Here is a 12,108-nt window from a genome sequence, read left to right as displayed (position 1 = left end):
AACCTTGACCCAAGTAAACGACTGCCATCTAAGAGGACCAGTGAGGTGGTTAATAATAGATGTGTACGCACTGTGTTCTTTGAGGGTTCCCATGGCTCCACTTTGCTGACGTCCTGCATATCTTGGAGCTGTCGCAGTTGGGACAGCGTGTGGTGACGCAGTGCCTCATGAAGTGGTGTGTCCCCGTCCTTGTCCTGCACGTCGAGCTTGGCCTCTGCCCGCACCAGCAGCTGTTAAGAACGACACATAAATAAGCAGTCACGCAAACAGGCAGTCAAACAGAAACCCTAGCAATAACCATAAAGCAGCTTTAATTTTATGCTACAATGCAAATGCCACAGTGCTGATTTATAAGGTTGCTGCTCACAATGAGCTGCCTCGGTGTTGTACTCCCCAATTATGGAGTGCATTTTTTCTTGAGTCCACAAGATGGCAACGTGGCAATCTCAATCCAATACTACGCCAAATGACTCTAACCAAGACACTGCCTCAGAGCATTTCCCTACACAGCATCAATCTGAAGCAGGACTTTATCAACTGCAGGACATCCACCAGTGTAAATTAAATGTGGGGCTGCGCTGATGTACTGCTCCCCCTTTGTGTATACTCCAGAATGAGGGACTGATAGAGAGATAACTAGAGACAGTTTGTGGTGGAAGTGAAAATGATAGAAGCATAAGAAAGAAGAGGACCCACTAACCCGGACTATCTGGGTGTGTTGACGCTCCACCGCCAGGTGTAACGCCGTCTGCTGGTTGACGTTCTGGATGTCTAAGCTGGCACTGCCCTTGAAGGAGAGGAGCAAACACACACAATAAACATATGGACATTTGTGCATACATTAACAGCCAACCATAATGAGTCACACATACATTGTGTGCCCGTAAATATGTGATAAATGTAGACAAAAAAAATAATTCAGTTAAAAAGTAAAATAATTGTTCAGCACATGAAAGATTGTATTCTGGCTTTATGTGCCTTGACAGAACCTTCCTTCCTTCCTTCCTTCAACCCTGCCGACCAACAAAGTGTCACCTAGGGGGTTGGAAAAAAAAAAACGCATCCTACAATAACGCTGCATGTGATTGTCATTTCCAATTGCGAACACCTCAGCTGAGGAGATGTGGAGGGAAGATAAGCATTGTGATCAGGCAGTGTGTGAAATCCCCAAGTAATAAGACTGACTGACTGGCTGGCTGGGTTGGCTGGCTGGCAGGGAATCTGCAGTGCACCTTGTAGCGTGGTGCAATTTCTGAATAGAAAGCTGAGCCATCACTGCGAACCAGCCCATTGCAGGGACTTGGGAGGAAAAAAGGCCGTCCCCGGCTGAAAGAAAGGTAGCTTGCACAGCGAGCGTTCATGCGTTGGAATGTTGCAGCAACATTGCTGCCTTGCACCATATCCAAATTAACCCAGTTCACCGCTTGGTCAGGTGACTTCTGCTGTAAACTCCTGTATGTGTTAATCTTCAGAGAGTTAAACCTGCAATCTCAGAAGGGAAAAAGAGCATGAACCTATGATTGCAAGAGGAGGAGGATATGAGGGCCCAACAGCACTAAAGAATACCCCTGGCGGCTCTGTGAACCGTATGGATTCAATAAAAAAAAAAGGCACTTATAGCAGCTTCAACTGGTCTACAGCTTGCTGGCTGCAGGGAGTGCTGTAGAAGCTGCTCTTAATGGTCTGTAGGCAGGGAGAGCCAGAAGTTCAGGCTGAGCTGATGCAGCTATGCTTTGCGCTAATAATTGTAAACGAAAGGGGTCTCTTATGGAGTGTGAATAATTTTGATAAGCATGCATTCAAATGAGCTATTTATATGTCTATGAGTGCTTGTGTTTTGTTACCTGGTGCACCAACAGCTCAGCCACCTCCACGTGGTTGTTGAGGGCAGCCAGGTGCAGTGCGGTGTAACCGTCGTCCTTCTTCTCGTCTACGATCCAAGGCCTCGGGAGTTTAGATAGCAGCACACGCATGGCACTGCACAGAGGAGAAAGGGAGAAAAAAAGTGAGTGTTTGACGGTCTAAACTGGGAAGCATGACGGAAAAAGCCCAAGAAGGTACAGAAAGTATAGTCGATAGTTTCTGATGTAAACTGCCAAAACGAATGACTGAAAGTCGCATGCACTCTATGATAGCTGGGGGCCAGACACAAGCTGCTGTAAGCAAACACATCGCAGTGTCTGTACTGCTGATACACAGCATATTTCAACACTTTTTTTTTTTTTTACAGCAGAGCATATCCCATTTTCACACATAGGGACAAGAATACTAAATCAACTTAGGGAGGAGTTGCTTTCCCAAGCAGAGTGTTATTTACATCAAGCTCTGAGCGATACAAGAGCTGTGTTTTATTTTAGAGTACCCGTCCCCCTGCCATCTCTTCAGTTAAAAAAGAAAGCCACTTTTCCCTTGATGATGCGCAAAAGCGCCTATCATTGGGAGGCAAAATGGTAATTACACAAGGTTTAGCTGCATTCACTCAGGTCTCCTCCTGGGGATGAAGCAGGCAGGGTGAGAAGGGGGGCATTGTTTAAACAGCGCTGTTTAACAGAAGTAGCCTGGTGTGGTGAAAAGAGTCAGTCAGTTCTGTGCCATTGAAGGTCATTTAGAGGATGTGTGCCACAGAGAGAAGTGGCTGCAAAGACAACTGTACAAGAGTCACAGTGGGGATAGAGGGAGGTTGACTGTCACTTCCTACCATTGAAAAAAAAAAGAAACATCTGTTTTACTAGTAAATGGAAGCCACACATGTTTCCATTCCTTGTTAAATGCAAAGAACGCAAAAAAAGACAGAAGGGATACATTTAAAAAAAACTCCATGAGATTTGACTTAAGCAGTAAAACTGTTGTAATTATAAATAAACAGTTAACACCCTTCTTCTTACTAGATTTAGTTTAGTGTTGGAACTAAACCATTATCTTTTTACACCCAACCTCTACCTCTCTTCTTGCTTTAGCCCCTGGGCACACATCCAGGCATATGGTACATGAGAAGAGACGCATCCGTAATTTAGTGTGTGACCAGTGCATCAGTCGAGGACATGTGATGAGGAACAACGGTTACAAACGCAAACTCTTCAATTTGTGCAAATGCTATGGAATATAAAACAAGACACTTTAAAGCCATATCCCTGAACTGCTCTTCTCGCATCTTGTCTGTAGTTGGGTACACAATGTACCTTCAATAAGCATTAAAGCAGCAACGCTGGAGGGAACACTTCTGACCTTGATTAACCCTGAATAATCATGCAGGGCATATCTTTGAACTGCGACAAAAAGGGAGGCAGCCCATTTTACTCTGACTTTGATATGGCTGAACAGCCCCCCGAGCGAGCGCTGGAGTGTTTACATACACAACGGTGAGGTAAATAGGGTCGGAAACAGCACGGGGAGGAAATGGGCTCCAGCACAGAGCAAGGAGGCCACAGCCTGCCCTGCACAATCAATGGAAACTGTTAACTATTAAGACAGAGGAAAAGAGAGAAATGCAAACCAACATGCTGGCAGGCTTTCAGACTGAAGGTAATCAGGATGGCTGGTTCCCTGCGGGTTTTTTGCTAAACCTACAGCTTGTCTCCCTCCTTCTGGAGTAATGAAAGAGAGCATCATCAGCACAGCCTCTTGAGGAAAGCAGAGAAAGAGGGGCAGGGAGGCAGGGGAGTGGTGGGGGGAGGGGGGGGGGGCAGGCAGTCAGCACCTCTGTACGGACACAGATCCGGGGCTGGTGTACTGCTGCAGTGATGAACAGCGCAGCACACTGATCCCAGGCTCCCTCTTGCTCTCTCTCTCTCTCTCTCTCTCTCTCTCTCTACCTCTACCTCTCATTGCACAGAGGCTTTACGCACACACACACACCTGCATTGCTTGCAGCCATCTTCAACCACTTAATGCAGAGAAGCACTGCTTAAATGTGATAGCAACCGCACCCACTCTGCCTAATCTCACATTCGTAATGTGTCGCCTTTGTTACAAAGAATTACTTGCTTGCATGCTGTAGATTTACCATCTCAGGGGGGACTTTTTGAGTAATTTCATCCATGGCGCTCCCACTGGGTAGGAGTTGAGACTTAAAACAAGCAAATTATTCAAGAAAAAGACCTTGCCACATCAGATTCTTGCCTGAAGCTGTAACATAAAAACTTATTCCCAGCGGTTAAACACTGCACTCTTTTAGCTTTCTTTCAAGTGAGGCTGATAGACAATACAGGAATGCAGTTTTTTACTACAACTGTTTCCATCAGAATCAAGGGCAATTGTCCCACATAAAGCCTTTGTTCTTTTTGTGCCAATTTCCTTCCTCCTATTGGTGCAATGTATAACATTTGTGCGATCTGGATTGGCTGGAAATATCTCCTATATGTCGAACAGCTGGCCAATAAATGCACGCCTGCAACACTACAGGGGCAGACTGGCGCCTTCTAGTGTCAGAAGCAGGCACTTGAGTGCTGGGCAGGTGTTTGCTGGTGTAAGGAGCCCCTCCAATAGAGGTCTAGATTGACAGGCTCCCTGCCACGCTGGGCGAAATGGGCGGACATTAATATTAATGCCCCATACTGGCAATGCTGCATTGCAGTTAAGCTATTTGCTGTAAAGGCAGAAAAAAAAGAGAGTGAATTAAGAACCAAGAAATAAATCCTAGTTGTTTTTTTTTATCTCTTGAGTAAGTGATGTTAGCGGTGACCGAGGGTGGTGTGAGAGAAACTGTGAGTTGGCCCTTGAGGTAGGTTGTAGAGTGGCAGCTCAGGCTGCAGATCTTTTACTGAGCAGGAGACGCCGACTTGACCCGGGAGTTAACATTTAGACAACTCAGGTTATCTGCTACGAGAAGGAGGCAGATATTTAGAGTGAAGTGAGGATCCCCTTATAGCAACTGAACTTTAAAACCAATGCTGTGTGAATGCAGGAGGACGTGCAGCTGAGGGAAGGGAACGGTAGAGGAGAGAAGGGGAGACGTGATGGAACTGGGTCACCCTGTGAGAGATCTCAAGAGTCCCTGAGGAGAGCTACACCGGGGCCCGTTGTCTTGGGCTGCAATTTGTCATTGACCAGGACGCTCTCTGACGCCCTCAGCTCTGTGTGTGTCGGCGTTTGTCATTGTATGTAAGACAGCGGAAGCGTGCGTGTGCGTGCAATTGTGTGCGTGCAATTGTGTGTGTGTGAGTGTGAGCGTAGGGGTCGACAGGTCCCTTCTGCCGCCCTCGCCTGGCTGACAGCCATCTGTGTGGTGGTCAGTAGCCGTTATTACAACAGGAAGTGAGAGTCGGGGGACAATAACTTGGGTAGGACAGGGCAAAACGGGAACAGTCAACATCCAGCCTGAGATTAATGGCTGTGCACAAACATATGGTTACTCTGATGTAGGAGACGTGTTTGGCATACCGTCATCCATTAACCGAGGCTTCAAGCTCAAGAAAAGAGATTCTGCATCGGAAATTAGTCCCCAAAAAGTGCCACCTGCCTTGGAAAAATAAAATGCTTTATACAACTGATAATGGAAATGATCAGTGCTTATATGATCAAGCATACAGATCAGCTCTATACTGGTGGGTGTAAATACTCCGTACCCCAATACATTAACCAAAATGTTTGCAACCATCAAATTTCAGTCTTGACCTTGGAATACAATACAACTCAAGGTGCATTTACTAACTTTTACCAGAGCTTTAACCCTTGGAACTCTGCAATAGTAATGGTCCTTCAGTGCCTATATTGGTATTTTTCATTTCTCAAACTATCTTCAAACGCTTCATATCACTAAAATTTGTACAAGCTAAGCTACAAGGTTATGTCAGTCAATAAACTATTATAATTGATAAAGTACTGAAATTGTGTCAAATAAAATGTTACTAAATAAACACACAAAACAAACTGATCCGAAAGATTTCTAAATGTAGAAAAATTTAAATATTTCTTAACACTCCATAAATTATTTTAATTTCGCAATCTTTTTTGTTTCTGAGCTATGCTCATTTATAAGAGCAGATCGAGTGGAAAAGACGTTTTGATAGTTTCGTTACGTTCCACATGTAACGTAATGACGTCATCACAAGCGGAAAATGTGATAACGCGAAAAACAAAAGCCTTCGGTTTCTGCTGCAAAAAAAATGAATGCTGTAGTTATTATAGCTTGTATTTTACATTGATTTTAAACAGAACCATGCAAACAATGATCTCCGTACGGGGCAATACTCTGGCGCTACCGCACATTTCACCATGTTCACGAGCCTACAACGTAATGACGCGAAAGACAGAAGGGTTGCGTCCCAAATTCCACACTAACATGCTATTTAGTACGCTAAAATAGTATGTGCGATTTTTTAGTATGTCTGAGAGCTTAGTACGAAACCAATAGTACACATATTGCATACTATTTCTGGGGAAGTATTACAGTATGCTAACGCTGGACACTACGGCGGCATAAATATCCCACAATGCAATGCCGTAGGGACAACAACGTGCATAACGGACAGCTCTGTAATGTCAATAACGCTTCAATTTAACTGTAAGCATAAGATTTCACTTTGCTAGGCGTAATATATATTTTAAATTAATTCAGAATTTGATTCTGACAAACCGTTGTTTTGGTCACATGAGGTTGGCATGGGTTACTATGGTTACATGTCTCCAACCAGCAAGGAGGCTCTCAGGAAGTGACGATGTAAATTACAGTTCAGTGCGTCCGAAAAGATGAATTAATGCTCTAGCTATTATGGTTTTTATTTTAGATCGATTTAAACAGGATCATGCAAACAACAATCTCTCCGTGGCCGCCCACAGGATCCGTTTTTAAGGGTTAAACTGTATCATGGATGAAGATGTATTCTATCTGTACCACTTTTCAAACTTTAACAAAATGTGTTTAACTTATAAGCAAACGCGCACAAGACATCCTAAAAGTGCAGTGGATTAAATTGTAACAGCTACTAAGCTGGCATGTCGAAACATTCATCTCCATGACAACTGAGCAATTTCTATTCGCTGATGAACACCATTTGATACGGTTACAAGTCTTTGGGAAAAGAAGCTGGAGAGTGTGTCTTTAGTTTAAATCATTTTGTCAAAAATAGTTTTAGATGCCTAACCTTATCCAGACTGCCTTCGACAAACTTAGCTGGTCACAATGTACCATGAGGTTTGCCAATAATTCCTTCCCCAACACCGGTAGGACTTTCCCCCTGATGCAGAGTCCTTATTGGAGCAGCCTTTCGACTTTCGAGATGAGACGACTTCAGACGATACATGAGGTGTCAGCTCATCGGGGACAGGATCAATACTTTCAGGTCCTTTGAAATAGTGAACCCTGTTCCCAACAAATCATTCACAAATGCAACACACCAACCCCAAATGGAGCCCCCCTTCACCCATTCCCACCCCGGGCAGAGGAGACACTCTTCATCATGTGTGAGAGGTTTGGAAGGCACCGAGTCCTTAAGTCAGTGGCAGCTGGGAGGGTTAGAGACATAAAACTGTTCAGCATCTCACTGATCTTAAAACATGTCGCTGTGAATGATGATTATTTTTGAAAAGGTGTGTGAAAATCAGCATATTGTAATTCAAGTGTACTGATAGATAACTAGACTTCTGCACCTCCTCTTGGCTGTTTTCAGGCTTTAAAACAGTCTAGCTTGTGACGGAAGACTTTGGCCAATTTCAGAGAGAGAGAGAGAGCGTTCCTATTGGCTGTTCATTTAACGACGGCAGCTGTAAATCACTCGCATGGCGGCCGGGTAACAAACTTTCTCATTTTACAGCTAAACAGTAAACTACAAGATGTTTCTGAAAACATTTGAGGGTGATAAATAGGCATTACAGTAACAGAATATTGATTCATATTTGATCGGCGCAGCGTAGTGCAGATGCCATCAGGAGCACCGGAGGACACCAGAGATTTCTTTCAGATTACCTGTCTCATGCTCCACTGTCAGGATATAGTGACAGTTTTTTTTTTTAAATAACTTTATTTAAATCATATTTGCTCCAGTTCTACCCACTGCTGCATGTTTAGTGACAGCAGCAGTTATGCTGTCACTACATAACACAGCAGATATTGGACGCGACACATGATTTAAGCAGCCTATAATCCCCATACAAATATAACTAGTTGACTTTCAGAACCCCTTAAAAGTTCATCCAGGCCATCACTCCACCGCTAGAAGCAATTAGTTACCAGTTCACTTTGTCAGGGCCGTCCCACGGCTACTGGGCAGAGTAAATAAACAGATAGCGTCCGGGCCAGCAGTGCAGCAGTGAGAGCTGAGGACAAGAACCTAGCTGGCTCCGCTCAATAAAAAAAGCCTTTCATTACCATGCCGTGAAGAGAATAATTTTCCCTACAATGTGACCTTCCCCTGCCTGCCTGTACCTGAGGCCCCTGAGTGAGCATGCTTTTATTAAGGACTATTTGCATAAACCGGGAAGGGAAGGGGGAAGACGGGAACGAGGTGCATTTCTATAATGTTTTGGTTATCACTATAGCTATTGCCTGTGCCTTGAAGGTTGTTTAGGAGACGCCAGGTGCATTTTCAAGCATCTCAGGTACAGTTGTCTGTCCATTTGGGAAGTAGGTGGGGGCCTATAAAGACTTAGCTTTAATTAGCCTTAAATCACCTGGTATTATGGCGCGTCCTGATTCATAGAAGAAGGAGGCAGCAAGACAGTCAGAGAAGCCCAATGGCGCGTTAATGTCCCATTGGTTCGAGATGACCCAATTATTTTCCCCGTGCTACTCTTCCTTTGCACTTTATTCTCCTCAGCACCTTGAAAAAGCCTCATTCTCATTTCTGCAGCAGCCGTAATAGTCATAATATACATCCTTTTACCCAAAAAGCGCAAACTGACATAAAAGATAAAGCAAGGACATGCAGATTATATTAGAAAAAAAGAGATTCCTAAATCACGCACACTATGTCGAACAATCGCCCAATAGCATCACTACCTATAAAACAACCATGTGATTTATGAATGAACAACCCTTTTCACACTGGCTTGGGAAGGCCTGGGTCATAACTAATAGGTTGTGCATTCATCTTTAGTCTTTTGCTAGTGCAAATCTGGGAACAGTTGAACAAATATTAATAAAAACTGAATTGAAATGAACTTTAACTGAATGAAAATAACTCACAAGTAGTTGACCTGGGACTGACATAAAGGAGTGAACACACTTTGATAATGTGTAAAAAAACAGAGTATCATAAAAGATGACAAAACTACACGACAGGATTTAGTAACAGCACATTGAACGGTTGACTTGACGCGGGACAGAGTATACAAACCGAGACGCAGAAAATGAAAGCTGTAGCTCAAATAACTTATCAGACAAAAAGATACAGACAGATTTGAGTACGCCGTCACCAGAGCATCCACACTCACCGGCCTCTCTTTCCTGTCATTACAGTCATAGCGCCGCAAACAAGCTGCTAACAGAGCAAAGAAAGCCATCTCTAACTCCTTTTCTCACTCCCTTTGCTACAAACCTTTCTCTGACTGTAATCCAGAAATTAAATTCATGAAAACAAAACCTTGTCCACCAATTGACCAATTGTCAATATCTGCACACCTATGCACTTTGACATATCAATATATCTCGGATGCTGTTTAACATATTGTATGTACAGTATGTGTAATGTTTTTTATTGATGGGTGTGACGTCACCCATTGGTTTGTGGACATTTTGAAGCCTCAAGTTCGGCATCTTGGTCGTCACAATCTTGGTTTTTGGCCGTCGCCAGTTTGGCTTTTTGCTAAGTACAAACGAATGCTGAATAAGACATTTTTAGGTGCCCAAGATATCCCTTTGGAAACCTAAAGGCAACGTAGCACACATGCTCCATCTGTGTTTTTCTACAGTCCAAGAAACAAGACGCAGCAAATTTGTCTTTGGACATTTTTTGGAGGCTTTTTGTCAATGGTTGCTTTTTACGCAGGTGGACTTCAGCAAAAAAGTTCTTGCCCTCATCTCCACTTTGTTAAGTACCCTCTTGGCCTCACATTGAGATACAGAAAACCCTGAATTTGAACCATAATATGTATGTTTTCTAACCTGCTAGGTCATTAGCAGGCTGTGTGTGAAGCCACCATGTCATTTGTTTTTAGGACACAATCTAACCCACCAGAATCTAAATGACTTCTCACTCGTGAAGCCAATGTTTCATTTCTGACCGACAACTACTCTTTAATTGTGACTGAGATACTGGCTGTTTCGTGATTATAAAGTTTCTTTAAGTTTCAGTGAAACAAAAAATCAGACTTGCTCCCGCCTGGTGAAATTAACTGCAAGTGCTTCCACGCTGAGGTACAAAGCAGTAAATAGAACAGAGGGATTGACTGGGTTTTGCAGAGCGGTGGAGAATTCAGCCGTGCTGAAGGTCCTTCGATCGACAGCCACTCAGCAGCATGCCACACTGTCACCATACGGGCAGACGGTCTGAGAGGCTCCCATGATCTACAGTCTCACTGCAAATCTACCACGTTAAATCACCCCCCCCCCCCCCACTCCACTCCCTGGCCTGCCTCCCACCTTTCTGCCCCCACAAACACATTACGTTCACCATCCCCCTGAAACGCTCATTTCTGTATGTTGTAACCGGTGAGGGTCCCTTTACACACACAGCAAGCCGGCAGTACCAGTAAACAGAAAAACGAGGATAAAGCGCCATCAAATTCTCTTCCGCGGTAATTGGCAGAACAGATCCAAAGTGACACGAACAAGCTGCCACATTGCAGCTGATGAGTCTGACTTTTTCAGCAGTTACACTTTTAGGCACACCAGCAGAGGGAGAAGCTGTGGCTGACAAAAGCGGTTTGGTAATTAAAATCTATTGTTTGCAGAGGGAAATAATAGGGATCAAAGGGCCTTGTATCAGCTACTGCCTCCCCTAAGCACTGAGACAACAGGCCATATGCCCCAGAGCAGCACAGAAAATGTCTAACAGAGAGCTTTATAATGGCGGGGGAATGGAGCTTGTATGAACTATACATTACGCAGATAAGGCTCCATAGAAACTTACATGTATTCCACACAGATTCGTGATTCTACAGATGATGGTTTTCTCCAACAATTTTGCATGTAAGCCACTCCGCCCAAGCCCAATAATGTAATGCTTTTTTTTACTGTCGATTTTCTTCAGTATTCTTTGCATGTTCGGACACAAAGACTCACACATGCACAAGCACACCAAACGCCACAAACAAACACAACTCCTTATCCTCTCTGACCTGTCATACTGCATTTACATGGGAGCCACTGACTTCAGTGTCCGTACGGGGTTACCAAGGTAACCTGGTCTGCATTATTCAACAGCTAAGCTTGGTTTAGCTGTGAGCATCGGCCTGAATGTGTCCCTCAGAGTGCATTAGGGTTACTAATACTCCATCCGCTGACAAAAATTGTACATGTCTGGACATGGGATACTGAGCAGAAGTTTTTTGACACATCGCACAGGTGAACACCATTTCGAAGTTGTTCGCACAAGACTTGAAAATCAGCAATTTTGGCTCCCGAAACATTTGATATTGTTAAAACGGGTCACCAGTTCTAATCCTTCATTAGCTTCAGGGCTCGAAATTAACTTTTTTGACCATCGTCTCAAAATACAATTTAAATCATCCCAAATGAAAAGATGGCTCTCCAAATTATAAAATGACTGTTTTTCTACAATAAAATAATTTCCATAATTAATTAAAAGTGATACATGACATAAATAAAACACCATGTAAAATGATTAAATTATAAATTACTCTCGCAATTTTACATTGACAACTTTGTCAGAGATTGATACTGTTTTTTTTTTACTATTTATTATTGGAAATAAATTAACAACTCAAAACAATGACAAATATTGTCCAGAAACCCTCACAGGTACTGCATATAGCAGAAACAAACATGCTCAAATCATAACATGGCAAACTCAAGCCCAACAGGCAACAACAGCTGTCAGTGTGTCAGTGTGCTGACTTGACTATGACTTGCCCCAAACTGCATGTGATTATAATAAAGTGGGCATGTCTGTAAAGGGGAGACTCGTGGGTACCCATAGAACCCATTTTCATTCACATATCTTGAGGTCAGAGGTCAAGGGACCCCTTTGAAAATGGCCATGCCAGTTTTTC

At 43.5% G+C, this 12,108-nt stretch overlaps 1 protein-coding gene across 11 annotated transcripts in view; it reads right to left on the bottom strand.

The window, feature by feature from the left end:
- The window catches only part of mib1 (MIB E3 ubiquitin protein ligase 1), a 71,071-nt gene that overhangs the window by 14,659 nt on the left and 44,304 nt on the right, over window positions 1-12,108 (bottom strand). For all 11 annotated transcript variants that reach the window (XM_074651608.1, XM_074651613.1, XM_074651607.1 and 8 more), the window contains exons 13-15: window positions 1,845-1,977; window positions 701-787; window positions 72-230 (exon numbers count right to left, since the gene is read on the bottom strand). In XM_074651608.1, the coding sequence (XP_074507709.1) occupies window positions 72-230; window positions 701-787; window positions 1,845-1,977 (379 nt within the window). The remainder of the gene's footprint in view (window positions 1-71; window positions 231-700; window positions 788-1,844; window positions 1,978-12,108) is intronic.

The sequence above is a fragment of the Sebastes fasciatus genome, chromosome 11 (genome assembly GCF_043250625.1).
Source record: "Sebastes fasciatus isolate fSebFas1 chromosome 11, fSebFas1.pri, whole genome shotgun sequence".
NCBI classification, from domain to species: domain Eukaryota; kingdom Metazoa; phylum Chordata; class Actinopteri; order Perciformes; family Sebastidae; genus Sebastes; species Sebastes fasciatus.
This window is presented reverse-complemented; position numbering and strand designations above follow the sequence as displayed.